Consider the following 26,289-nt stretch of genomic DNA (forward strand, 5'->3'; position numbering starts at 1 on the left):
ACTTGGTTAGCGCATGCTCGCAGTACACGTCCTGGTAATCTGTCTGGCCCTGCAGCTTTGTGAATGTTGATCTGTTTAAAGGTCTTACTCACATCGGCTGCGGAGAGCGTGATCACACAGTCATCGGGAACAGCTGGTGCTCTCATGCATGTTAGTGTTTTTACCTCGAAGTGAAGATAGAAGTAATTTAACTTGTCTGGTAGGCTCGTGTCACTGGGCAGCTCTCGGTTGTGCTTCGCTTTATAGTCTGTAATGGTTTGCAAACCCTGCCACATCCGACAAGCATCGGAGCCGGTGTAGTACGTTTCGATCTTAGTCCTGTATTGACACTTTGCCTGTTTGATGGTTCGTCAGAGGGCATAGCGGGATTTCTTATAAGCTTCCTGGTTAGAGTCCCGCTCCTTGAAAGTGGGAGCTCTAGCCTTTAGCTCAGTGTGGCTGTTGCCTGTAATCCATGGCTTCTGGTTGGGGTATGTACGTACGGTCACTGTGGGGACGACATCATCGATGCACTTATTGATGAAGCCAGTGACTGATGTGGTGTACTCCTCAATGCCATAGGAAAAATCCCGGAACATATTCCAGTCTGTGCTAGCAATACAATCCTGTAGCTTAGCATCTGCTTCATCTGCCCACTTTTTTATTGACCGAGTCACTTGTGCTCCTGCTTTAGTTTTTGCTTGTAAGAAGGAATCAGGAGGTTAGAATTATGGTCAGATTTGCCAAATGGAGGGCGAGGGAGAGCTTTGTATGGGTCTCTGTGTGTGGAGTAAAGGTGGTCTAGAGTTCGTTTTTTTTCTCCCTCTGGTTGCACATTAAACATCCTGATTTGAATTTGGTGAAACAGATTTAAGTTTCCCTGCATTAAAGTCCCCGGCCACTAGGGTGCCGCTTCAGAATGAGCATTTTCCTGTTTGCTTATGGCGGAATACCGCTCATTGAGTGCGGTCTTAGTGCCAGCATCGGTCTGTGGTGGTATATAGACAGCTAAGAAAAATACAGATGAAAACTCTCTAGGTAAGTAGTGTGGTCTACAGCTTATCATGAGATACTCTACCTCAGGCGATTAAAAACTAGAGACTTCCTTAGATATCGTGCACCAGCTGTTGTTTATGTGTATGCATAGCACCCCTTGTCTTACCAGACGCTACTGTTCAATCCTGCCGATACAGCTGGCTGGTTATACGCTGTATTTTGATAATGTCGTCGTTCAGCCACGACTCTGTGAAGCATAAGATATTACAGTTTTTAATGCCCCGTTGGTAGTTTAATCTTCCTCGTCGGTCGTCGATTTTATTTTCTAATGATTGCACATTAGCTAGTAGAACAGAAGGCAGGTGGGGTTTATTCGATCGCCTACGAATTCTCAGAAGGCAGCCCGACCTTCGTCCTCTTTTTTTTTTCTTCACACATATGACAGGGATTTGGGCGTGTTCCCGGGAAAGGAGTATGTCCTTCACGTCGGACTCGTTAAAGGAAAAAAAAGCTTCTGCCAGTTCATTGTGAGTAATCGCTGTTCTGATTTCCAGAAGTTATTTTCGGTCATAAGAGACGGTAGCAGCAACATTATGTACAAAATAAGTTTAAAAATAACTTGCAAAAAATGAACATAAAACACAATCGGTTAAGAGCACGTAATACGTCAGCCGTCTTCTCCGGCGCCTTCTTGAATCACATATGTGGTATGTATGGACAAAGGTCTCTCAACACAATATTTTCCAGACTAGTACCTAAAATAATATTGACCAATAACACTTTGCCGTGGGCTTGGTCTGGTGCATAAATGGATATTCGTATTGTAACAAAATTTGGTTCACATGTTGTAAACAGTGTCAAGACTAAACATATGCAAGAACATTCATATGGACCTCACGGTGGCGCTATAACGGGCATATGTTTATCTCTTTGATCTGTTTGACTCAGTGATGAAATTTGGTACACATGCTCAGGGATATGAGTCTAGCTAACCCACGTGATATCTGACACCACTGGCCCACTTTCTATGAAACTTGGGTGAATAATGCGTCTTGACATAGAGTTCTGTCATTTGCAAAATTACACTGATTGGCCCAAGGGGGACGCTGTAGTAGTCAACTGTATGTAGTCAGCTGTTTGGTCACTCGCACCTGCCCAAAATTGCTAATAACCCATCAGCAACCGCCCGACTATATGTGATAAAGTGAAAATCTGAGGCCTGCAACCAACCCTAACCCGCAAATATAGAAAATGCACTGTAGGCTCAAGTCAGAGGGCAGAATGATTTTCTTTGACGGGGTACAGGATTTCTTTTGCCAGATTTTTAGATATGTTTCTGCTTACAATTTCCAACATTTTCGTAAGCTATTTTTTATTCAACTTGTCTAGTTAGATATATGCAGCTTCTCTTCTATCATTAAATGTTGCCATAAAATTTTCTGTATTCTCTGCTTCTTTCGCGGAGCAAAGACGTTTAAGGACAGAAAAGTACAAAAAAAAATGCATGAAATTAAATGTATGCATTCACTACTGTAAGTCGCTCTGGATAAGAGCGTCTGCTAAATGACTAAAATGTAAATGTAAGGACCGGGGAGAAAATGCAATAACAAAAAAAAAAAGGAAAGATTTTCAGTGCAAAATGTCCAAATGACAACTGTTTGACTGGTTGTAAGGAAATAGAAAGCTGTGAAAACGACCCAACGTGTTTCTGATTAGATCTGAGTTCGGCTTCGATGCATATTTCATGTGGTTGAAATACTATCAGCTTTTATGATGCTGATAAAGACAGCACCTCTACAGATGGTATCTGAGCATTCACATTCTCTCAAGATGCTGAAATAAATAAATAATATTTCTCCACTCCTGTTCCCAAGTCCAAATTTTGCCTACATTTGGTGTATCATTTTACTCCAAGAAATGCTTCATTCTGCAGGAGTTAATATTAAGGCTGTGAAAGAGGTTATTGACCTACAGTGTGTCCAGATTTCAGTTTCCATTTAACCCATCTTAACAGTAGGATACAGTTCCTTTGATGTGCCATAGGCCTATTTGAAGTCCCCATCTTGCGACTGTTGAATTTGTGTAGCGCTTCACATAACATAGCCAGACACCACTGGCTCCATTTTGACGAAATTTTATGATTGACGTGTTTTGCCATAGAGATCCGTAATTCACAAAATTACACTGATTGGGGGATGACATGTTTACTGTTGCCTTGTTTGGTGTTGTATCGCATCGTAGAAATACTAGTTGTCTTTGAAGCATGGCATTGATGAGTGTGTGGGTTTTAATAGTTGGTGTGGTGTGTATGGCAGGCAGTCGTCGGAGCTGAACCAGCTGCGCTCGGAGTACTCTGGTTTGATGAAAGAGCTGGCGGAGAACAACAACAAGCTGCAGCAGGAGGAGCACCAGAGGAAGTCGCTGGAGGTCAACTACAAGCAGAACGTGTCTCAGCTGGAGGTGTGCTGTCTTTCAGGGAGGGACTGTGCCTAACACAGGCATCTTATTTAGTTATTTATTCAGCACATAGTTCACTAGGCTGTCCCACAGAGATGAAACACAAAGGAATCTCTCCTTCATGGTGAGACCTGGACTGTTTTAGTGTTTCTCACTGTAACCATGGGAGGGCCTGTGTCCGTCCATCCTAAGGAGGGCTGGGTGGTGTGTAATAGAACAGGGAAGTTGAGAATATGTTGGTTCAGGAAGTGGGGCTGTTTGAAGCTTTGTGCTCAGTATAAACACTGCTTCCCTGCAACGCACACCCAGGTCAGCCTTTCCTGTGTTTTTCATTACCAGTACAGTACAGTGAGAGGTTGTGTCAGTGTATGTACACTGTTAAAATGCTAAATGTTGTGTCCCGTTGTCACCAGGCTCAACTGCAGGATGCTAAGCGTGGTTGGGAGGAGCTCCAGAATTACCTCCACAATGTCAACGCAGAGAGGGAGAAACTTCATGCTGCTAAAGAAGGTGATCATAGAGTTTCTATAAACAGACCTCTAAACTCAAGCTAATGAACCTCCCATTGCTAATAAGTAATAAGAGTATTTGCAAGCCAATTTTGAGCACCATTGTCATGAGCACCACATGTATAAGTGGCTTGTGTTGTATACCCAGTAAGTGATTTCATCTGGTGTCTCCTCTCTCAGAGCTGCAGAGCCAGCTGCTGGCGGTGGAGACGGAGATGAGCAACAAGAACAAGGAGATCCAGACGCTGCACAGCAGCCTGACCGACACCATCGTGTCCAAGGACCAGGTGGAGCAGAAGGTGATGCAGCTGCTGGAGGTGTCCCAGCACAGCCTGGCTGAAGACTCCGTGCAGGTCCAGGTAGGGAACACAGCCCTTATTGTTGTACACATCACATCTGTCATTACAACAATAGCACATTCTCTATGATTTACAGTTCTACTTGGATGTTGTGGTTATTGTGCCAGGTGTGACCAGGTCGTCTTTACACTCTCAAACCTTTCAGAAACAAGGGAGAGGGGTAATTAAAAAACGGTGATACGGCTTGGTTGAGGCTTATTTTTAAGTATTTATGTAACATTTATATTTTTTGCACAAAGATATTCTGGTATGCACTGAAAATAACCTCCTTTGTTCCTGACAGGATCTCCTGAGTGAAAAAAGTGGCCTCAATGCCCAGATTGAGACTCTGCAAGCCCAGTTGAGCTCCCAGGTATGGGCGAGCATGTTTCACCCTTCAGTTCATCAACAAGAGTTGATATGTTTCTATTTGTATACCGGTATGTGAGTATGTTGTGACTACTGTCTTCCCTCCTCTTTCAGGCCACTACTGTCTCCCACTTTGAGGAGCTGCAGAAGCTGTAAGTGTTTTACAAGTTTGAACTGAATGCCCACCCCACTTGCACATGTGCTTAGCCTGATCTTTGAATGTCCATTTGTTCCATATAATGTCCTCTCTGACTCTTCTCCCTGTCCTATGGGTTGTGTTGCTGACTCCTGTCATGTGTGGCGTCCAGGCTGGCTGAGAAGGAGCTGCAGAGGAAGAGTCTGGAGGACTCCCTGAATACTGAGAGGAGCAGTGGCGCCAGCAGGGAAACAAACATGCAGGTGCCTACAGTAATACTGTCTAAACCCCCATTATTACTCCCGCTCTGTATATGATGGTCTGTTGACCGGCTGGAATGTGTTGAGCTATAGGAATGCTGCACACAGTACGGTGGGTTGATTTGAAGGGCTTACTGTACATGCAGTTTCTGTCTTCGTGAAGCATATTAGCTAATGCAGTAATAAAACAGATATGACATCCCTCTGGGCCGCTTTTGTCCATATAGCAAAGTGAATTAGCTGGAAATATTCATTAGTATAAAGATATTATCAAACTACTGTAGACCTACATACATACTGTCAACTTAATAGTAAGATATCTCCTTTATTTGAGATGAATGTTGTTGACTCTGGGCTTCCTGCCCTCACCCTCCTCTCTCCTCCACAGGCCATACACAATGAGAACATGTCACTGAAGGCAGCGCTCCAGAATCTGCAGGCTCAGATTTCTGAACAGGTCAGAAGTGAAAAACACCTGTTTTCTTAGATGGAACTCCTGCTGTGATCTACCAGTCCCTCAGTATGCGTGACTCTGACACCCTTTCTCTCTCCCTCCTTCCTTCTCACCCTCCTTCTATCCTCATCTAGACTGTTTCTCAGCTGGCCTTGGACCAGTTCCAGAAGAGGTGTGTGTGTGTGAGAGCATTTTTAAGCAATTTTCATCCTGCCAGAAGGTTGACTGTTTTGCTTCCCATTCTATCTAGTTACATCAAATGTGTACTAATTTTATCCTTATTGCTGGGTAGTTTTACAAGTAGATAAAAGGTTTTCATCTTGCCTCTATTTAGAAACGTGGTTTTAATACCACACCAGAAAACAATGCTATAATTAATGTTGACCCTGTCTCACCATGTGTCTCTGTCTTTGTGTTGTGCCCCCCGCAGTGTCCAAGAGAGGGAGGAGAAAATCAAGACTGTGGAGGACCTGCTGAAGATGGGAATGATTGAGGTGGCCAATAAGGAGGAGGAATTGACGGTGAGTAGCGGTCAAGGGTCGGGACCGACGAGGAAGATTAAACTACCAACGGGGCATTAAAAACTGTAATATCTTATGCTTCACAGAGTCGTGGCTGAACGACGACATTATCAAACCTTGACCCACCTGACATCACTGTTTTGGTCATTGTTTAGACAAATATTGTTTTAAGTGTTGTTTAAAATCAAATAGCTTTCTCTTTCACAGACTGTAAGAGAAGAGAATAAGGCTCTGAAACGTGATATGGAGGCATTCATTCTTCAGACTACTGAACAGGTAAGTACTCACACTGATCTGCTGCGCTTTTATTTTGGATAGTCTCAACCCCGTTCCCTCATTGGATTCTCATTACATTTTTTCCTCTTGTCTTTTCCTACTCTCAAGACATCATCCGATTTGATAATGGAAGGTCTACAGAGCAAGTAAGTCAATGAAAATACCACTTTTTGTCTAGCAACTGCTATGAAACCTCTTGCGACATTCATGGACAATTTGTTCTGTGTTTGATAAGTTTTGTAATTCTGTGTTTCTCAAGGATCCAAGAGAAAGATGAGCAGATTAAGTCAATGGAGGAGAGCCTACAGGCAGCACAGGCGAGTGGCTCCAGCAATGGGATGACCATTGAGGTGTGTTCATAGTAGTACATCTTTCTCTATCTCTCTATCTCTCTCTATCTATCTATCTAAGCTGTATGTCAGAAACATAATATGGCAATGTACTCTGCATTTTGATTCATGTGATTTTGGAATGCCAGACTTGTAACAAATGTGAAATTAAACATTGTATATAGTAGAGGTTGACCGATTAATCGGAGTGGCCGATTAATCAGGGCCGATTTCAAGTTTTCATAACAATCGGAAATCGGTATTTTTGGACGACGATTTGTCCATTTTTTAAAATCTTTTACATTTTTTATTTTTTTTTAACCTTTATTTAACTAGGCAAGTCAGTTAAGAACAAATTCTTATTTACAATGACGGCCTTGGATCAGTGGGTTAACTGCCTTGTTCAGGGGCAGAACGACAGATTTTTACCTTGTCAGCTTGAGGATTCAATCTTGCAACCTTACGGTTAACTAGTCCAACGCTCTAACCACCTGCTTTACATTGCACTCCACGAGGAGCCTGCCTGTTACGCGAATGCAGTAAGAAGCCAAGGTAAGTTGCTAGCTAGCATTAAACTTATCTTATATAAAAAAACAATCAATCAATCATAATCACTAGTTAACTACACATGGTTGATGATATTACTAGTTTATCTAGCCTGTCCTGCGTTGCATATAATCGCTTAGGTACACGTTGCTCCAACCATAAACATCAATGCCTTTCTTAAAATCAATACACAAGTATATATTTTTAAACCTGCATATTTAGTTAATATTGCCTGCTAACATGAATTTCTTTTAACTAGGGAAAATGTGTCACTTCTCTTGCAAACAGAGTCAGGGTATATGCAGCAGTTTGGGCTGCCTGGCTCGTTGTGAACTGTGTGAATACTATTTCTTCCTAACAAAGACAGCCAACTTCGCCAAACGGGGGATGATTTAACAAAAAAATTGTGAAAAAAGCACAATCGTTGCACGACTGTACCTAACCATAAACATCAATGCCTTTCTTAAAATCAATACACAGAAGTATATATTTTTAAACCTGCATATTTAGCTAAAAGAAATCCAGGTTAGCAGGTAATATTAACCAGGTGAAATTGTCATTTTGCGTTCATTGCACGCAGAGTCAGGGTATATGCAACAGTTTGGGCCGCCTGGCTCGTTGGGAACTAATTTGCCAGAATTTTACGTAATTATGACATGACATTGAAGGTTGTGCAATGTAACAGGAATATTTAGACTTAAGGATGCCACCCGTTAGATAAAATACGGAACGGTTCCGTATTTCACTGAAAGAAAAACGTTTTGTTTTCGAGATGATAGTTTCCAGATTCGACCATATTAATGACTTAAGGCTCGTATTTCTGTGTGTTATTACGTTATAATTAAGTCTATGATTTGATAGAGCAGTCTGACTGAGCGATGGTAGTCAGCAGCAAGCTCGTAAGCGTTCATTCAAACAGCACTTTCGTGCGTTTTGCCAGCAGCTCTTCGCAATGCATTGCGCTGTTTATGACTTCAAGCCTGTCAACTCCCAAGATTAGGCTGGTGTAACCGATGTGAAATGGCTAGCTAGTTAGCCGGGTGCGCGCTAATAGCGTTTCAAACATCACTCGCTCTGAGACTTGGAGTAGTTGTTCCCCTTGCTCTGCATGGGTAACGCTGCTTCGAGGGTGGCTGTTGTCGATGTGTTCCTGGTTCAAGACCAGGTAGGAGCGAGGAGAGGGACGGAAGCTATACTGTTACACTGGCAATACTAAAGTGCCTATAAGAACATCCAATAGTCAAAGGTATATGAAATACAAATCGTATAGAGAGAAATAGTCCTATAATTCCTATAATAACTACAACCTAAAACTTCTTACCTGGGAATATTGAAGACTCATGTTAAAAGGAACCACCAGCTTTCATATGTTCTCATGTTCTGAGCAAGGAACTTAAACGTTAGTTTTTTTTACATGGCACATATTGCACTTTTACTTTCTTCTCCAACACTTTGTTTTTGCATTATTTAAACCAAATTGAACATGTTTCATTATTTGAGGCTAAATTGATTTTATTGATGTATTATATTAAGTTAAGTGTTCATTCAGTATTGTTGTAATTGTCATTATTACAAATAAATAAATTAAAAAATCGGCCGATTAATCGGTATCGGCGCTGAAAAATCATAATCGGTCGACCTCTAGTATATAGTGTGTTTTGACTTTGCCCAATGTTACAGTTTTGGTTCTGGATTGTGCTGTGTCTCCCTGCTGGGTGTTTATGTAACTGTGTGTGTGTATGTTGTCCCTGCAGTCTCTGGAGCAGCAGGTGGCAGGACTGCAGTCTGACATTGAGCAGCTGAGACAGAAGCAGGCTGTGGACACCACCAGTGCCAGTGACCAGCTCCTAGAACTACAGACACAGTAAGTCTACTGTACTATCCCTCTACTCTGACCTACTCTACGGCATTGTACTCTGAAAAGATAGACTTACACCAGTCTTTGTCCAGGCTTGCTGCTAAGGACCAGGAGATCCAGACACTACAGAGTGAGTTGGAGTCAAGGGCCAAGGAGGTGAGAGACAAGGTGCAGGAACTTCAGCAGAAACAGGTGAGGGAAGAGGTGGACACAGTTGATTGGTGACCTTTATTGACTGAGAGGGAGAGAAAAGAATGAGAGTTAACAACTTTTATTTTCTTCTTCTAGCAGACCCACACAGAGGCCCCAAGCCTGGAACTGCTGACAGCGTGAGTCACTGCAATACTTCACTGAATTCCCTTCAGTATACAGTAGGTGTCCCTTGGCATGGGGCCAGCCAGCAGTGTTGTGATTGGTAGTGGTGGTAATGTATGTGTGGTGGTGTTGTCCTCCAGGTTGGCAGAGAAGGAGAAGCAGGTGTCTGATCTCCAGGGAGAGCTGGCTAAGCTGAGGGAGTCCTTGGAGCTTCACAGGAACAAGAACAATGTAGGTGTCCTGTCCTGCAGACAGTGCTGCTACTGCCTCAGCCCACACTACCAGCCAACCCTCCACATCTCCAGTCTGGCCCTGCGATACATCTGCAGAACTCATCCTCGATGTGCTCCCCTAAACCACACCCTCTCAGTGATGTCACACTACGCATGCATAATCTCCCTCTACTCCTTTTACAGAGTGGTTAGGTTGCATTTTGTCGCAGACTGAGTATTTATTCATCTAATTGAAACTATTGAAGACAATGATACATTTACCATTTACATTTTAGAACTGTTAATTTGCTATTCTATGCTTATGCTGGCTAAGGCTTGCTACAATCAAACAGTACAGTTTTTGGGCAGTCAGTCTACTCTGCTCTGTCCTTTGCCATGTTTATAAGGACTGTATTTCTGTGTGTCAGCATGCATGTCTGTGCGTGTGAATGCTCTGGGGCTTAACAATGGCCTTGTTTTGCAGAGACAGACAGCTACCTTGTTGACTAGCTCTATATTATGTGATTTGGCTTTTCCTATCTAGACTCATTGGACTTTTTTGGCAGTGAGTTGCAGCTCTCATTCTTCACGTTATTTCAGTTTGTCTATGCCAAAGACCTCTCTACTGTGTTACTATCAGAGCTGTTTCACTGTTTGTTTTTGACAATACAGTTTAGTGTCTGATCCTTCTAAAGACTCAATCTTTAGATGGCCAACTCATGTTAAGTTGAGCTTGACCCTTAGACTGGTTTACGGTAAAATGCAGTGAGGATTTTCTTTAAACCTAGACTCCGAAACAGGCTAGGAAAGGACAGGACAGCCGTAAAGAAAAGGACGGTCACATTTTTTTTGCTAATGGTTCTCTTTTCATCCCTATATAAATTGTGTTTGTGGGTCACTGCATACTTTTCCCTGAGGCTAAACTGAAAGTGATATCTCTCTGAAACTGACCAGGAGCTTCGGGTGAAAAACTGGAGCGCTATGGAGGCTCTGGCAGCCACCGAGTCCATGCTTCAGGGGAAACTCAGCAAGGCCCTCAAGGTTCGGATCCCACTTCCAGTCTGCTTCACTCTAGATTGAAAATCTGATGCATCCCCAAACAGTTATTGCCATAATCGACCAGTGAGATTACTCCATCATTTCTACATGCTGCTGCATACTCATTTCTCCCCGCCCTCTGCATTCTGGCCCTGAATAATTGGCAGTCTGTCTCCATTAATCTATTCCCCTCAGGAATTTCACAAAGACTCTAATGTAAATTTATGCTCTACTTGAGTTCTGCTTGCTATTCCGCGCTAGAATGCATTGACCTCTTAAAGGACACAATCTTTTTGTTTTATACAGTACAACTATTTATTTGAACTACATCAATTCCAATACAAAGTAAAGAAACAGACATTTGAAAATGAGTGTGCAGTGACTGACTCCAGATTTCCTGTAGATGGTCATAATAAGTTTGAGATCCATGGTCTTCATGATGCTCCTCTCGCTCCCTGCCATGTGCTTTCCTCATTTTCTCTCCCCCATCCAGCATGTGTTCCATTCTGCTTTGTGTATATACTGTCATCATTACAGCAATCAACCTCTAATGAAATTCTGTTATTAGATTTTCTAAATAAATTTGGTCTTGCAGAGTTGCCTTTTTGAAAAATTATGTCCAGAATATGTGTAATTAGTCAACATAATTGTTTTGTGTAAAATAACTTTTGGAAGCAACAAAACATATACTGAATATCAGTGATTTATTATATAACAACGGTGGTACTTTACTCTGTGTGGACACGTCTATCATCTTATTGCATGGAACCATTAGAAACCAGACAGCCCCTCAGCTTAACTGCTGTTTATATCCACCCAGTATATCCATCCTCTTACATTTTTGATTTACAGGAGCAATTGTGATTAAGTGTCTTGCTCAAGGGCGCATCGGCAAATTTTTCCACATAGTCGGCTCGGGATTCAAATCAGTGACCTTCCGGTAGCTGGCTAGGCTACCTGCCGCCCCTCTTCAGTGAGAATCTGATCTGGCCCTTTTTTCTTTTCTTTTTGTACCTTTATTTAACCAGGCAAGTCAGTTAAGAACAAATTCTTATTTTCAATGACAGTCTAGGAACAGTGAGTTAACTGCCTTGTTCAGAGGCAGAACAACAGATTTTTACCTTGTCAGCTCGGTGATTCGATCTTACAACCTTTCAGTTACTAGTCCAACGCTCTAACCACTAGGCTACCTGCAGCCCCTACCTTTGCTTAACCATATGTATTTAGGGATGCACTAGTAAACCATAGACTAACAGATTGCTCTTACTATGAACAGTTGTGGGGGGTTCAGGGAATTTTTGCCTAAGCTGTGACCCCTGTTCCTCTCCATGTCTATATAGCAGACAGGGCACATAGTGAACAGATTTACCCAGCAGCTGCTCTTGGCCATTTTGGTACAGTAAAAATGTAGGCGTTCCTGGACACCTGTTGTGTACGCTCAGGAAAGTGCATGCTTGTACACAATCAAAGCATATGTCATAGTGTAGAACCTATTCCCCTTCCAACACAACGTGTAAATGAGAGTAGAGGTGAATGTGCCAGTTGTCTGTTACAGGACTCACTCCATCGGAAGGTAGAGGGGTTATACATGACATCGCTCTCCTTCTGAGAGTTTCAAGCCATGTGCTTAACGGTACCAACATTGTGGTTTTTGTTTGGGGGTTCCTGATAACAGAAGTATGTGTGGTGCTCTATGGATGTCTGTCTCTGGACAGAATGTTACATACTCAGGGGCATTACTGTGATGCAACTATATGAACACAAGTGACTTTGATGTTCCTCCTTGAGAGGATAACAATATGAAATAAGTGAACCTGTGTAGGGTGAGGTCTAAAGCTTGAGGAACTTGTCTCGTGGTTGTGTGTGGCTGCTGAACAGTGGGGCGTATGAATACTTGCTTGGAGCGCACACTAAATAATTTAGCCATTGTAAATGTTAGCTGTTTGTTCACTGGAGTGTCATGGAGAGGGAGTTGTGCTGGTCAGAGGCTATGCTCCTGTATGTACTCTGAGATGGGAGGAGTGAAACAGAGCAAGCAGAGGTAGTGACTTGAGGTTGGATGTTTGCCTGCACAGCTAATTTGCTAACTACTGTACAGGTTCCCCAATTTTGTGTGTGTGTGTCCTGAGTGCAGTCCATGTTGAATGTCCTCTCTTCTCTTTCCTCCTCCTTTACCTCTTCAGGAGAACCAGACAGCCATGGAGATAGCCCAGGCAGAATGTCGAGATGTTCTGCACAGACTGCTACCGAACGTGCCTCTGCCCACTGAACGGGTAAGTGCTCACATAATATAATCTATGATATTATATATACAGTACCAGACAGAAGTTTGGACACACCTACTCATTCAAGGGTTTTTCTTTATTTTTACTATTTTCTACATTGTAGAATAATACTGAAGACATCGAAACTATGAAATAACAATAATTTAGTAACCAAAAAAGTGTTAAACAAATCAAAATATATTTGAGGTTCTTCAAAGTAGCCACCCTTTGCCTTGATGACAGCTTTGCACACTCTTGACATTCTCTCAACCAGCTTGGTTGCTCTCAACCAGCTTGGTCAACGACATTCTCTCAACCAGCTCTCAACCAGCTTGGTCAACGACCACGAGGTTGTCACCAGGAATGCATTTCAATTAACAGGTGTGTCTTGTTAAAAGTTAATTTGTGGAATTTCTTTCCTTCTTTTGAGCCAATCAGTTGTGTTGTGACAAGGTAGGGGTGGTATACAGAAGATAGCCCTATTTGGTAAAAGACCAAATCCATATTATGGCAAGAACAGCTCAAATAAGCAAAGAGAAACGACAGTCAATCTGGAAAATTTCAAGAACTTTGAAAGTTTCTTCAAGTGCAGTTGCAAAAACCATCAAGCGCTATGATGAAACTGGCTCTCATGAGGACCGCCACAGGAAAGGAAGATCCAGAGTTACCTCTGCTGCAGAGAATAAGTTCATTAGAGTTACCAGCCTCAGAAATTGCAGCCCAAATAAATGCTTCACAGAGTTCAAGTAACAGACACATCTCAACATCAACTATTCAGAGGAGACTGCGTGCATCAGGCCTTCATGGTCGAATTTCTGCAAAGAAACCACTACTAAAGGACACCAATAAGAAGACTTGCTTGGGCCAAAAAACACAAGCAATGGACATTAGACCAGTGGAAATCTGTCCTTTGGTCTGTTGAGTTCAAATTTGAGATTTTTGATTCCAACCGCTGTGTCTTTATGAGACGCAGAGTAGGTGAACGGATGATCTCCGCATGTGTGGTTTCCACAGTGAACCATGGAAGAAGAGGTGTGGGGGTGCTTTGCTGGTGACACTATCAGTGATTTATTTAGAATTCAAGGCACACTTAACCAGCGATACACCATCCCAACTGGTTTGCGCATAGTGGGACAATCCATTTGTTTTTCATCATAACAATGACCCAGAACACACCTCCAGGCTGTGTAAGGGCTAGTTGACCAATAAGGAGAGTGTTAGAGTGCTCCATCATGACCATGACCTGGCCTCCACAATCACCCGACTTCTACCCAATTGAGATGGTTTGAGATGAGTTTGATCGCAGAGTGAAGGAAAAGCAGCCAAGTGCTCAGCATATGTGGGAACTCCTTCAAGACTGTCAAGAATGCCAAGAGTGTGCAAAGCTGTTATTAAGGCAAATGGTGGCTACTTTGAAGAATCTGAAATATAACATTTATTTTGATTTGTTTAACACTTTTTTTGGTTACTACGTGATTACATATGTGTTATTTCAAAGTTTTGATGTCATCACTATTATTCACAATGTAGAAAATAGTAAAAATGAAGAAAAACCCTTGAATGAGTAGGCCGAAGAACATGGCTGATGTTTTACATTCTCCCAAACAATTCTTTTGCAGTTTGTGTAACTTGTTTTTTAACTTATTGTGAACATAATGTTGCTGCTACCGTCTCTTATGACCGAAAATATCTTCTGGACATCAGAACAGGGATTACTCACCGCGGACTGGAAGAAACTTTTTCCTTTAACGAGTCCGATGAGAAGGATATCCTGCTTTCACTGGAACAGGCCCAGATCCACGCCTTTTGTGTGAAGAAAAGATACAGGAAAAGGGGCCGCAGATCGGGCAGCCTTCTGAGAACCCGTAGGCGAGCGAGTAAACTCCCACTGCCATCCATTCTTCTTGCTAACGTGCAATCATTGGAAAATAAAATTGATGACCTATGATTAAGATGATCCTACCAATGGGATATTAAAAACTGTAACATCTTATGTTCCACCAAGACGTGGCTGAACGAGGATACGGACAATATAGAGCTAGTGGGATTTTCCATGCACCGGCAGAACAGAGACACTACCTCTGGTAAGACAAGAGGTGGGGGTGTGTGTCTATTTGTCAAAAACAGCTGGTGCGTGATGTCTAATATTAAAGAAGTCTCGAGGTATTGCTCGCCTGAGGTAGAGTACCTTATGATAAGTTGTAGACCACACTATCTACGAAAAGAGTTCTCATCTATATTATTCGTAGCTGTCTATTTACCACCACAGAACGAAGCTGGCACTAAGATCACTCTCAACCAACTCTATAAGGCCATAAGCAAAGAAGAAAATGCTCACCCAGAAGCGGCGCTCCTAGTGGCCGGGGACTTTAATGCAGGCAAACTTAAATCAGTTTTACCAAATTTTTACAAGCATGTCACATGTGCAACGAGAAAAAAATCCTACACCATCTTTACTCCACACACAGAGATGCATACAAAGCTCTTCCCTGCCCTCCATTTGGCAAATGTGACCATAATTCTATCCTCCTGATTCCTGCTAACAAGCAAAAACTAAAGCAGGAAGTAACAGGGACTCCATCAGTATGGAAGTGTTCAGATGACGTGGATGCTACACTACAGGACTGTTATGCTAGCACAGACTGGAATATGTTCCGGGATTGATCCAATGGCATTGAGGTGTACACAACCACAGTCATCGGCTTCATCAATAAGTACATCGATGACATCGTCCCCACAGTGACCGTACGTACATATCCCAACCAGAAGCCATGGATTACAGGCAACATCCGCATCGAGCTAAAGGCTAGAGCTGCCGCTTTCAAGGAGCGGGAGACTAATCCGGACACTTATAAGAAATCCTGCTATTCCCGCAGACGAACCATCAAACAAGCAAAGCGTCAATATAGGATTAAGATTGAATCCTACTACACTGGCTCTGACGCTCGTCGGATGTGGCAGGGCTTGAAAACTGTTACGGACTACAGAGGGAAACCCAGACGCGAGCTCCCCGTGACGCGAGCCTACTTGACGAGCTAAATGCCTTTTATGCTCGCTTCGAGGCAATCAACACTGAAGCATGTACGAGAGCACCAGCTGTTCTGGATGACTGTGTGATAACGCTCTCGGGAGCTGATGTGAACAAAACCTTTAAACAGGTCAATGTTCACAAAGCCACTGGGCCAGATGGATTACCAGGACGTGTACTCAAAGCATGTGCGGACCAACTGTCAAGTGTCTTCACTGACATTTTCAACCTCTCCCTGACCGAGTCTGTAATACCTACATATTTCAAACAGACCACCATAGTCCCTGTGTCCAAGGAAGCGAAGGTAACCTGCTTAAATGATTACCGCCCCGTGGTACTCACGTCGGTAGCCATGAAGTGCTTTGAAAAGCTGGTCATGGCTCACCTCAACAGCATCCTCCCGGACACCCTAGACCCACCCCAATTAGCATACCGCCCCAACAGATCCACAGATGACGCAATCTCAATTGCACTCCACACTGCCCTTTCTCACCTGGACAAAAGAAACAACTACGTGAGAATGCTGTTCATTGACTTTAGCTCAGCGTTCAACACCACAGTGCCCACAAAGCTCATCACTAAGCTAATGACTCTTGGACTAAACACCTCCCTCTGCAACTGGATCCTGGACTTCCTGACGGGCCGCCCCCAGGTGGTAAGAGTAGGCAACAACACGTCTGCCACGCTAATCCTTAACCCTGGGGCCCCTCAGGGGTGCGTACTTCGTCCCCTCCTGTACTCCCTGTTCACCCACGACTGCGTGGCTAAACACGATTCCAACACCATCATTAAGTTTGCTGACAACAGAACAGTGGTAGGCCTCATCACCGACAACGATGAGACGGCCTATAGGGAGGAGGTCAGAGAACTGGCAGTGTGGTGCCAGGACAACAACCTCTCCCTCAATGTGAGCAAGACAAAGGAGCTGATCGTGGTCTACAGGAAAAGGCAAGCCGAACAGGCCCCCATTAACATCGACGGGGCTGTAGTGGAGCAGGTTGAGAGTTTTAAGTTCCTTGGTGTCCACATCACCAACAAACTATCATGGTCCAAACATACCAAGACAGTTGTGAGAGGGCACAACAAAACCTTTTCCCCCTCAGGAGACTGAAAAGATTTAGCATGGGTCCTCAGATCCTCAAAAGGTTCTACAGCTGCACCATCTAGAGCATCCTGACCGGTTGCATCACCGCCTGGAATGGCAACTGCTGACAGTAAGGTGCTACAGAGGGTAGTGCGAACGGCCCAGTACATCACTGGGGCCAAGCTTCCTGCCATCCAGGACCTATATAATAAGTGGTGTCAGAGGAAAGCCCATAAAATTGTCAGAGACTCCAGTCACCCAAGTTATAGACTGTTTTCTCTGCTACCGCACGGCAAGCGGGACCGGAGCGCCAAGTCTAGGACGAAAAAGCTCCTCAACAGCTTCTACCCCAATGCATAAGACTGCTGAACAATTAATCAAATCGCCACTAGGCAATTTCCATTGACCCCCCCCATTGTTTATTTGTTTATTATCTATGCATAGTCACTTCACCCCTACCTACATGTACAAATTACCTCAACTGACCTGTACCCCCGCACACTGACTCAGTACCGGTGACCCCTTTATATAGCCTCGTTATTCTTATTCTTACTTTTTATTATTACTTTAGTCTACTTGGTAAATATTTTCTTAACTCTTCTTGAGCTGCGCTGTTGGTTAAGGGCTTGTAAGTAAGCATTTCACGGTAAAGTCTACACTTGTATTCAGCGCATGTGACAAATAAGGTTTGATTTGATTTGTGTAACTTTTGACTGGTACTGTGTGTATATATGCAATGTATGCAACGTATATGGGTGGTCTCCAGAATTGAACCCACTATACAGCCATTGCAAGTGCCATGCTGTACCAACTGAGCTACAGAGGACCATATGATGTGATATTCAATTATAAGTTAATCTTTTCCGCATATCCTATAGTTTTGTATCTTGTCTACCGTCTTCTCTCTCAGAACCACCAGGAGTGGCTGCAGAGGTTTGAGACTGCAGTGAAAGAGGCCCCGGCAGCAGAGCCCAACCCTGCCCCTGAGGCAGCACCTGAACCTGCTCCAGAGGGCTCAGACACCAAGGTGACGGCACAGCCTTTACTGTTTCTTTAAAAATAGTTGTTTTCAAATGTATGAGAACTGAGGTGAAAAGAAGTTTAACCAGGGCTGTTCCTTTCACCAGGTATTGGCTGATAAGCTGAAGGAATCTGAAGAGGCCCAGAAGGTTCTACAGAAAGATTGTGAGACGTACAAGAAAGTGTTGGCTGAGACGGTGAGGTGATGCTCTGTCAGTGTTCCTGTAGATAACGCTATAGAGGTGTCATGAGGTCTTTTAAACTAACCTGTAATACCCTCTACTGTCCACAGGAGGGCATCCTTCAACGTCTCCAGAGCAGTGTGGAGAAGGAGGAGTCTCGATGGAAGGTGAAGCTGGATCTGTCACAGACAGAGCTGAAAGAGGTGAACACTGAAGACCATTCAATCAAATTGAATTTGTATTTATATTGCCCCTATAACCACTATATAATTGGTATGTGTGGTGCTTATGGTCACTCTCCTGCCCTCTCTTTCCTAGATGAGCGTGAAAGTTGCAGCACTGGAGCAGGATGTATACAGACTGAGTGACGTCGGGGAGTTGGACAACGTCAGTCCAGTTACACACTTAACACATCTCTCAGCAATTGTATTAGTCACTTTACATCAGTTGACTCACTAAATGTAAGTGATTTTTCATATGTCAAAATTCCTTGTTTTGTTCTTTCATAGTTGATAAGAGACAAGCAGCACCTTGAGTCTGCGCTGGAGAGAGCAGAGTGTGAGAGCGCCACCTATGTGACAGAGGTCAGAGAGGTGAGCTGACTAGACTTCCTGTCATCTGCCCGTCATCCTCGGTGATGTCATAGTGGTTATTCATCTATGTAGTCAGATGTAGTCATTCGCCTCTGCATTGTTTGTGGGTGGCTTTGTACTGTATGTTTATGGTGCATGTCTCTGTGTTTACTGTTTGTGGTATCCACCAGTGTTTGCACATGCAACAATTAGACATTACGTTCACAGTTCACACACCACGCGGTTCATTCTGGTATGTTCTGTTATAGAATTTGGTTGAGAGTGTTTACACACTTCACACAGTAACTTACAGACTGAGTCTGCCCCGTTGTTGTTAAAACATTGGAGTCACTGTAGTTACACAGAACAAAAACATTGTCAGGCAGCTGCATTCATTCATATCCCCACACAATTCCTCCATTGTTTGAGAATGTGTTTTATGTAGATGCTGTAGAGCATTGATTAAATGTAGAAAAACCAACCAAACAGCTTGATGCTAAGGGCTTGTACACTCTCACCATAGCAGCCGATCGACCACCCCGTTCCCCTGCTTCAGCTGTGTAGCGTTCTGTCCCCTGGCTCCTCCGATCCCACAGCTGCCTGTTAAAAACATCTCACACTTTATTTCAGCTCAAAGATCTGTTGACTGAACTGCAGAGCAAACTTGATGGCTCTTATACAGAAGCAGTCAGGCAGAATGAGGAGCTGAATTTGGTAAGCCTTGCTCACCCAAATAGGTAGAGCTCCCATAACCTGTCCCTACTGCATCAGCACCACCCAACGGTATCTCTGAGGTCACAACCTGCCTGGGGAACGCAGGGTTCTCTGAGTCCTCTGGGAGTCAGTCCATCCATCTACAACCTATGGATACAGTAGTGATGTAAGCTCAAATGCAACATGGGCTAAACTGTTTTTATATGCAAGAGGCATGCATAAGGTATGTTTTATTTGCTTTTTAGGAGACAGTTTTTTCTTAGTGTAACGTTAGACTGGAGTATTAGTATCATAGGTTATAGATGATGGACCACTTTTACTCGGTGAGAGGACAGACTAACACACACTACTGTTTCCACTCGGCACACTATCTACTCTGCCATCACTTCTACTAACAGGCTTACTGTTACTCCTGCACAATGAGCGTTTCCATGTCGGCCATCTTTGGGGATACATTCTATGCCTTCAACTGCACACGCTTTCATCATTCATCTGCCTCCACACACAGTTGAAACATTTTCAATGTCTGTCTGGTTGCCACCCTCTGTCTGTGAACATCTTCAAGGATAATTAAAGCATCTCTGCTGGTTTTTCATTGATAATACAACATTTAATATCTTTATCAGTCTCTAGCTAATCATTGAATAGCTGGTTTAGTAGAGACATAACTGACATGAGAGTTGCCATAAGTAGCTATCTATACATGTCTCAACCACTCTAAAAGCCAAGTGAAACCAGTTTTGGTGTATGCAAAATGGTCTAATTTGTCTTGGTAGAAATATTTGAATACCACCTCAGTGTTTATGCAAATTCCCCCCTCCAAACAGTTGGAGATCAGATTTCACCAGGAGTGGGGCTGTGATTGTCATTTATTAATTGTCTCATCGCTGGTGTTTTCGCTTGCAGCTGAAGACCCAGCTGACTGAGACTCTGTCAAAACTGGAGACCGAGGAGAGGGAGAGGCAGAAGGTGGCTGGAGATCTCTATAAGGTAAGACGGCCCCTTGTCCCTTAGGATTGGACTACCTGTAGTTTGTTTGGATTTACATTACTGTTTGAGAAACAATTAGTCACCAGTCCAAGTCTAGAAAGAAGCAACTTACTCTAGGAGCTGAGGATGTTAACGGTTAGCCACCGAGAAAAAAAAAATGTAACCGGTCATGCTTATTGGTCTATAGGGCCATTTGCATAATTGTGCTTTATTAAATTGGCGAGTGTGTATTTTCGTTAGTCGCCATGCATCTTATTTATCACAAGTGCACAGCACTGAACTGCAGGGCAAACTTGATGGCTCTTATACAGAAGCAGTCAGGCAAAATGAGGAGCTGAATTTGGTACGCCTTGCTCACCCAAATAGGCGGAGCTCTCATAACCTGTCTCTACTGCACCAGTTTGAGGAGCGGGATAGCCTACCACATGTCAGACAGCGTGAGAGTAGCTCCTTAAAAAGTCTGTAGGCTACTGGAATGAAACCTGCTTTTGTAAGCCCAGTCATTGCGCAACAAATAACAATTCTAAATTCTAAGTCACCTGTTAACTTCGGTGGCCACGAATGAAAGGATCTATTTTTATTCCTCCATCACAAGTCGTAGTTAAAGCGCGCCTCCAATTTGTAATTTGGATGCATAGGCTATAGCCTGCCTAGCGTTGACTATCAGCACGTCACCCACCACTTTGCAATGGGAGCTTGAGGCAGTGTAATTGTTTGAAACCTGCATTTTTTTAGTTCACTTCAAATAATGAGGCATGTCTTACCTTGCTTCAAAGTAGCCTTGCGAAAATCCATCTGTAGAAACGTGGAGGCAAATATTTTATAAAGGCTTGCTATTATTGCATGTTTCCATTAAGTGCTTAATGGAAAATGTCCTGTGCATGCATAGTATCAGAGCGGAAAAGGCAAAGCGAGATGTTTCACTCGCCACAAAATCTGTCCAAAATAAGCATAATACGTTTCTATGGGCTTATTTTGGGCCTAAGCTTGTCGCCTGCCTTCCTGCCTGCCTTGGGTCGACTCTCATTGTTAGGGCAGAAACATAAGCATCTCATCATTATATACAGATCTCTAATAGTATTTTTTGTTGGTCACATGATTTTACTGTTTCAAAAACTTTTTTTTTTTTTACAGTTTGTTGACCTGTTAATGAGGGTCAGTTAGTTGGCAGCAAAATTGACCGAAATGTGCATCCCTACTAGGAGATAAATACACACTGAGCATTTGAATACGTGGATGTGTTCAACACACTTATATTAGCTGAAATGTAAGCTTAAATGTTTCTTGTAATTTCCCCCACCCTGCTCCACCTCAGGCCCAGCAGTCTCTGGACCTGATCCAGGAGGAGATCTTCAAAGAGACAGGCCAGGGTGACCTGATAGAGAACAGCAGCCTCTCATCACACGTAAGACTTAATGGACGGGAACTGTCTGTGGCTATATGTATATAAGACAGTCCGTTGCACATATTATCTAGGTAGTGTATATTCATGGTTAAAACAAAGGTATCTAGCTACTAAGAGTTGTAATATTGATAATTAGTACATGTAGTTGTGTATTAATTGTAACCAGTCTTTAAATAGGGGTAGTTTTATTGACAAGTAGGGGTAGTTATATTGAAAGTGACTACAGGGTAGTAAGTAACCTGTCACTGTGTCCATCAGGAGGAGATTGACAGGAAGGAGAAGAAGACTGCAGGGCTGAACCAAACTGTGAGGGAACTGCAGCAGCTGCTACAGGCCGTGAACCGGCAACTCACCAAGAGACAGGAGGCGGTACGACGTATTTATTATGGATCCACATTTAGATAATACAGCCATCAGAAGAAGACTTTAAAATATAGAAAAGGAAATTTACTGAAGTAAATGTGTGTGCTTGCTACTCTTGCAGTATTTATGGTTGTGAAATAGTAGTGGTAGTGACAGCAGTAGTAATGGTAGTAATATGGTTTTCATAGGCTGTGGGTTAGTTATGGTGACCTATTTTGGGGTGGTTTGTAGGAGTGGAGTTATTATAGTGGGATATACATTGTATTCGGAAAGTATTCAGACCCCTCGACTTTTTCCACATTTTGTAACGTTACAGCTTTATTCTCAAATGGGTTAAATAAAAACATTTCATCATCAATCTACACACAGTACCCTGTAATGATAAAGTGAAAACAGATTTTTAGATTTTTTTAGAAAATGTATTATAAATAAAAAAAACAGAAATACCTTATTTACAGTATTCAGACCCTTTGCTATGAGACTCGAAATTTAGCTCACGTGCATTATGTTTCCATTGATCATCCTTGAGATGTTTCTACAACTTGATTGGAGTTCACCTGTGGTAAGTTCAGTTGATTGGACATGATTTGGAAAGGCACACACCTGTCTATATACGGTCCCACAGTTGACAGTGCATGTCAGAGGAGCAAAAACTAAGCCATGAGGTCGAAGGAATTGTCCGTAGAACTCCAAGACAGGATTGTGTCGCGGTACAGATCTGGAGAAGGGTACCAAAACATTTTTGCAGCATTGAAGGTCCCCAAGAACACAGTGGCCTCAATCATTCATAAATGGAAGAAGTTTGGAACCACCAAGACTCTTCCTAGAGCTGGCCACCCGGCCAAATTGAGCTATCAGGGGAGAAGGGCCTTGGTCAGGGAGATGACCATGAACCCGATGGTCACTCTGACAGAGCTCCAGAGTTCCTTTATGGACAACCATCTCTGGAGCAAAGTACAGAGAGATCCTTGATGAGAACCTGCTCCAGAGCACTCAGAACCTAAGACTGGGGAAAAGGTTCACCTTCTATCAGGACAACGACACTTGGCAGACAGCCAAGACAACGCATGAGTGGCTTCGGGACAAGTCTCTGAATGTCCTTGAGTGGCCCAGCCAGAACCTGGACTTGAACCCGATCAAAGATCTCTGGAGAGACCTGAAAATAGTTGTGCAGCGACGCTCCCCATCCAAACTGACAGAGCTTAAGAGGATTTGCAGAGAAGAATGGGAGAAACTCCCTAAATACAGGTGTGCCAAGCTTGTAGTGTCATATCCAAGAAGACTCGAGGCTGTGGTCACTGCCAAAGATGCTTCAACAAAGTACTAAGTAAAGGGTTTGAATACTTATGTAAATATGCAATTTATTAGTATTTATTTTTTACGTTAAAAATGAAATAAAAATGTTGCTTTGTCATTATGAGGTATTGTGTGTAGATTGATGAGATCATTTTTGTTTTAATCCATTTTAGAAGAAAGCTGTAATGTAACAAAATGTTGAAAAAGTGAAAGGGTGTGAATACTTTCTGGATGCACTGTAATTGGCTAGTATAGTAGGCTAGAGTGAGTTCTATAGCATCATACGCCATAGAATGTGTTTTCAAACTCTCAAAATGTTTTAGTTTGAACATTCTGAAAGTTGTGGCAGTGATTTCAGTTTATAATGTTGAATCCAGTATTTCACCGTTGAAATTAATGGAGATACAACAATCTTTATAGTTTATGAATGGTTGCAAGAAGCTGGGTTGTAGCCATCTAAATTGAGTCAGTCTGCACATTTCACTGTTGGGTTGGTTGTTGTAGCGGAAACACATCAAGAGCAGTGGTGAATAAAATGTTTGCCTTTTAAAGTCTATGGAGCTTTTATGCAAATGTAAAACTGTTATTGTTCAAATGTACAAATAGCATCAACAGTCTTTTGACAAGCAATTTAAGTTGAGACATTCTGTACATGTCAACGTTGGTTTGGTGTTTTAAAATGTTTAAATGGTTATAGTTCAAAAAGCATAAATGGTTGAAATCTAGGCACGGCGCAAAGTTTTACCATTCAAGTCTGGCTGTTGAAATACATAGGAATTTATGCAAATATGGATGTAGTGTAAAAAGTATAAGTAGTATCAATGTTTTTTTTTCAGGTTCCAGCAGGAGGAGAATAATAAGTATGAACAGTTTCTAAAATTGTGCTTGGTTTTCAGCAAGCACATCTGTTAAATCGGGGTTGTAACTGGCAAGTAAGTCTTTCTTGTAACACACAAAGAGGTCTTAAACTGTGCTTTTTTTATTTTCTCAGGAATCGGACAAAGACTCGCCTGAAGTATAGGGAGGGGAGGATGGACACTCCCAATCTACTACAAAGACCACCCCCAACCTCCCCACCACCTCTCCTCTCCTGTCACACTCCTCTCTTTCCCCTCACCTGTACTGTAGGCAGCCTCTTGCTGATCCTCTGTCCCTGCCTGCCGCTGACCTGTAACCTCTGACCTCCAGCTGTTCCTCCTCAGCAGGGTCAGGGAGAGACTTCGCTGGGCCCCAGAGGAGAGGGGCTCCCTCACGCTACACACACACACACACTCCGGACACCAAACCAGACCTTACTACTCCAAAGTCCCACCACATTCCTCATGATCCCTACAGTAGCACAGCCAGCGCTAAAGACATCCTACACATGTCAGACTGTGGCATGTCAGACGTTTACCCCCTTTTTTCAATGGAAATCTTTGAATACAGATGTCGCTTTTTTCTCTGTTAGTTTTCTTTGTCCAGAGGGTGATGAAGTGGATTCCTACTTCACTAAATTAACTTTGGGTTCTCTTTCCTTTTTTTAAGTTAAAAAGGAAAAATGTATTGTTTAAAAAAGTAACTGTTAGGATCTTCTGACATTACACTACAGTTGTTGATCTCCTTGACTCCTTTGCTGACAGCTCACAAACTGTAAATGTGCATTGATTCATGAATACATAGGTACTGTATATGCATACTTTGGCTGAGGTATTTTGGAGAGGGCAAGGACATAAGGGAGGGTCCCAGCATGTCAGACGGGTCACTAAGTAACTAACCATGGAGGAAGTCTAAGTGCAGAGCCAGTAGGAGGGAGGCTGTGACCATCTTCGCTGTGGGAGCAGTAGGACAGGTCTACAGAATAGAGGTTTTAATCCTACTGTAACTACTTTAGGAAGAGGAGTCCCATATCATCTGTAATCAACACTCGCTATATTGTTGCTAATTTCATTAACATGGAATATTTCTTTTTTTTTGTAACAGGTGACAGTTAATTAAAGGGATGCTTGATAGATCTGCTTAGTGTCCTGTGTTTAGTTCTGCTTCTCTTGACTGCACTTCCTTTGCCATACCACCACGGGGCACCAATGTCCCAGACCTTATCCCTCTACTTGTTTGGTAAAATTATGTCTGTCCTGCACATACAAAATCAACCATTCAATTTGATTAGACTCTGACTTACTACAAATAAAAGGTAAGGCCATTCCCTCAGCTCTGGTTTTTACCCTGATGAAAAATGTGCTAAGGGGTGCGTGACTGACTAATAAGCAGAATAATGTTACGCTGTCCTCCCCTTTTAAGACAAATGTCTTACTGTCATGTGGTGGGTGTAATTTTAGTTATGTGCTCTTTGTATGAGGGAGTTATATTAACCTGAAGACGCGGTGCACCGGTCAAAGGCAGTGAGGGAGGACCGCCCTTCCCAAATGGAACAGTAATCTGCACCGCGCGGTCATGTTGTCTATGGTGCGTTGTCCAGAAACATCTCTTTTCCATAAAATATATTTTTGAATTCATTGGGAAGGTAGATAAAGCATTTTTTTCAAAGGCAATCACTTTTGCATGTGAACAGAATCCTACACGTCACTTTTGTTTTATTTTGAGGTTCTAACCTCACTCTTGCGAAACATTGTGCAACATCGATTCGACATGTTTAGTGAAAAGAGGTATGGCTGTTGTGTGGCTGTCATAATGGCTCACCAAGAACTGCACCCCTGCTGTCATAATGGCTCACCAAGAACTGCACCCCTGCTGTCATAATGGCTCACCAAGAACTGCACCCCTGCTGTCATAATGGCT

General features: G+C 42.9%; 1 protein-coding gene across 4 annotated transcripts in view; it reads left to right on the forward strand.

Annotated features, from left to right (window-relative positions):
• LOC115172580 (kinectin) overlaps positions 1-25,508 on the forward strand; it is a 58,692-nt gene extending 33,184 nt beyond the window's left edge. Inside the window, exons 8-35 of one of the 4 annotated variants that reach the window (XM_029730146.1) lie at positions 3,291-3,435; positions 3,846-3,942; positions 4,122-4,300; positions 4,584-4,652; positions 4,763-4,800; positions 4,957-5,047; positions 5,433-5,501; positions 5,633-5,670; positions 5,929-6,019; positions 6,227-6,295; positions 6,404-6,441; positions 6,555-6,645; positions 8,925-9,034; positions 9,121-9,220; positions 9,317-9,357; positions 9,484-9,574; positions 10,510-10,596; positions 12,777-12,866; positions 17,880-17,996; positions 18,097-18,186; positions 18,282-18,374; positions 18,490-18,558; positions 18,681-18,764; positions 19,374-19,457; positions 20,364-20,447; positions 21,763-21,852; positions 22,111-22,221; positions 24,503-25,508. In XM_029730146.1, the coding sequence (XP_029586006.1) occupies positions 3,291-3,435; positions 3,846-3,942; positions 4,122-4,300; positions 4,584-4,652; positions 4,763-4,800; positions 4,957-5,047; positions 5,433-5,501; positions 5,633-5,670; positions 5,929-6,019; positions 6,227-6,295; positions 6,404-6,441; positions 6,555-6,645; positions 8,925-9,034; positions 9,121-9,220; positions 9,317-9,357; positions 9,484-9,574; positions 10,510-10,596; positions 12,777-12,866; positions 17,880-17,996; positions 18,097-18,186; positions 18,282-18,374; positions 18,490-18,558; positions 18,681-18,764; positions 19,374-19,457; positions 20,364-20,447; positions 21,763-21,852; positions 22,111-22,221; positions 24,503-24,532 (2,386 nt within the window). In that variant the 3' untranslated portion in view covers positions 24,533-25,508. The remainder of the gene's footprint in view (positions 1-3,290; positions 3,436-3,845; positions 3,943-4,121; positions 4,301-4,583; positions 4,653-4,762; positions 4,801-4,956; positions 5,048-5,432; positions 5,502-5,632; positions 5,671-5,928; positions 6,020-6,226; positions 6,296-6,403; positions 6,442-6,554; positions 6,646-8,924; positions 9,035-9,120; positions 9,221-9,316; positions 9,358-9,483; positions 9,575-10,509; positions 10,597-12,776; positions 12,867-17,879; positions 17,997-18,096; positions 18,187-18,281; positions 18,375-18,489; positions 18,559-18,680; positions 18,765-19,373; positions 19,458-20,363; positions 20,448-21,762; positions 21,853-22,110; positions 22,222-24,502) is intronic. The other 3 variants (XM_029730147.1, XM_029730148.1, XM_029730149.1) reach the window with 3 other exon arrangements.
• The last annotated feature ends 781 nt before the right edge of the window (positions 25,509-26,289 follow it).

Source organism: Salmo trutta, chromosome 33 (assembly GCF_901001165.1).
Source record: "Salmo trutta chromosome 33, fSalTru1.1, whole genome shotgun sequence".
Taxonomy (NCBI): domain Eukaryota; kingdom Metazoa; phylum Chordata; class Actinopteri; order Salmoniformes; family Salmonidae; genus Salmo; species Salmo trutta.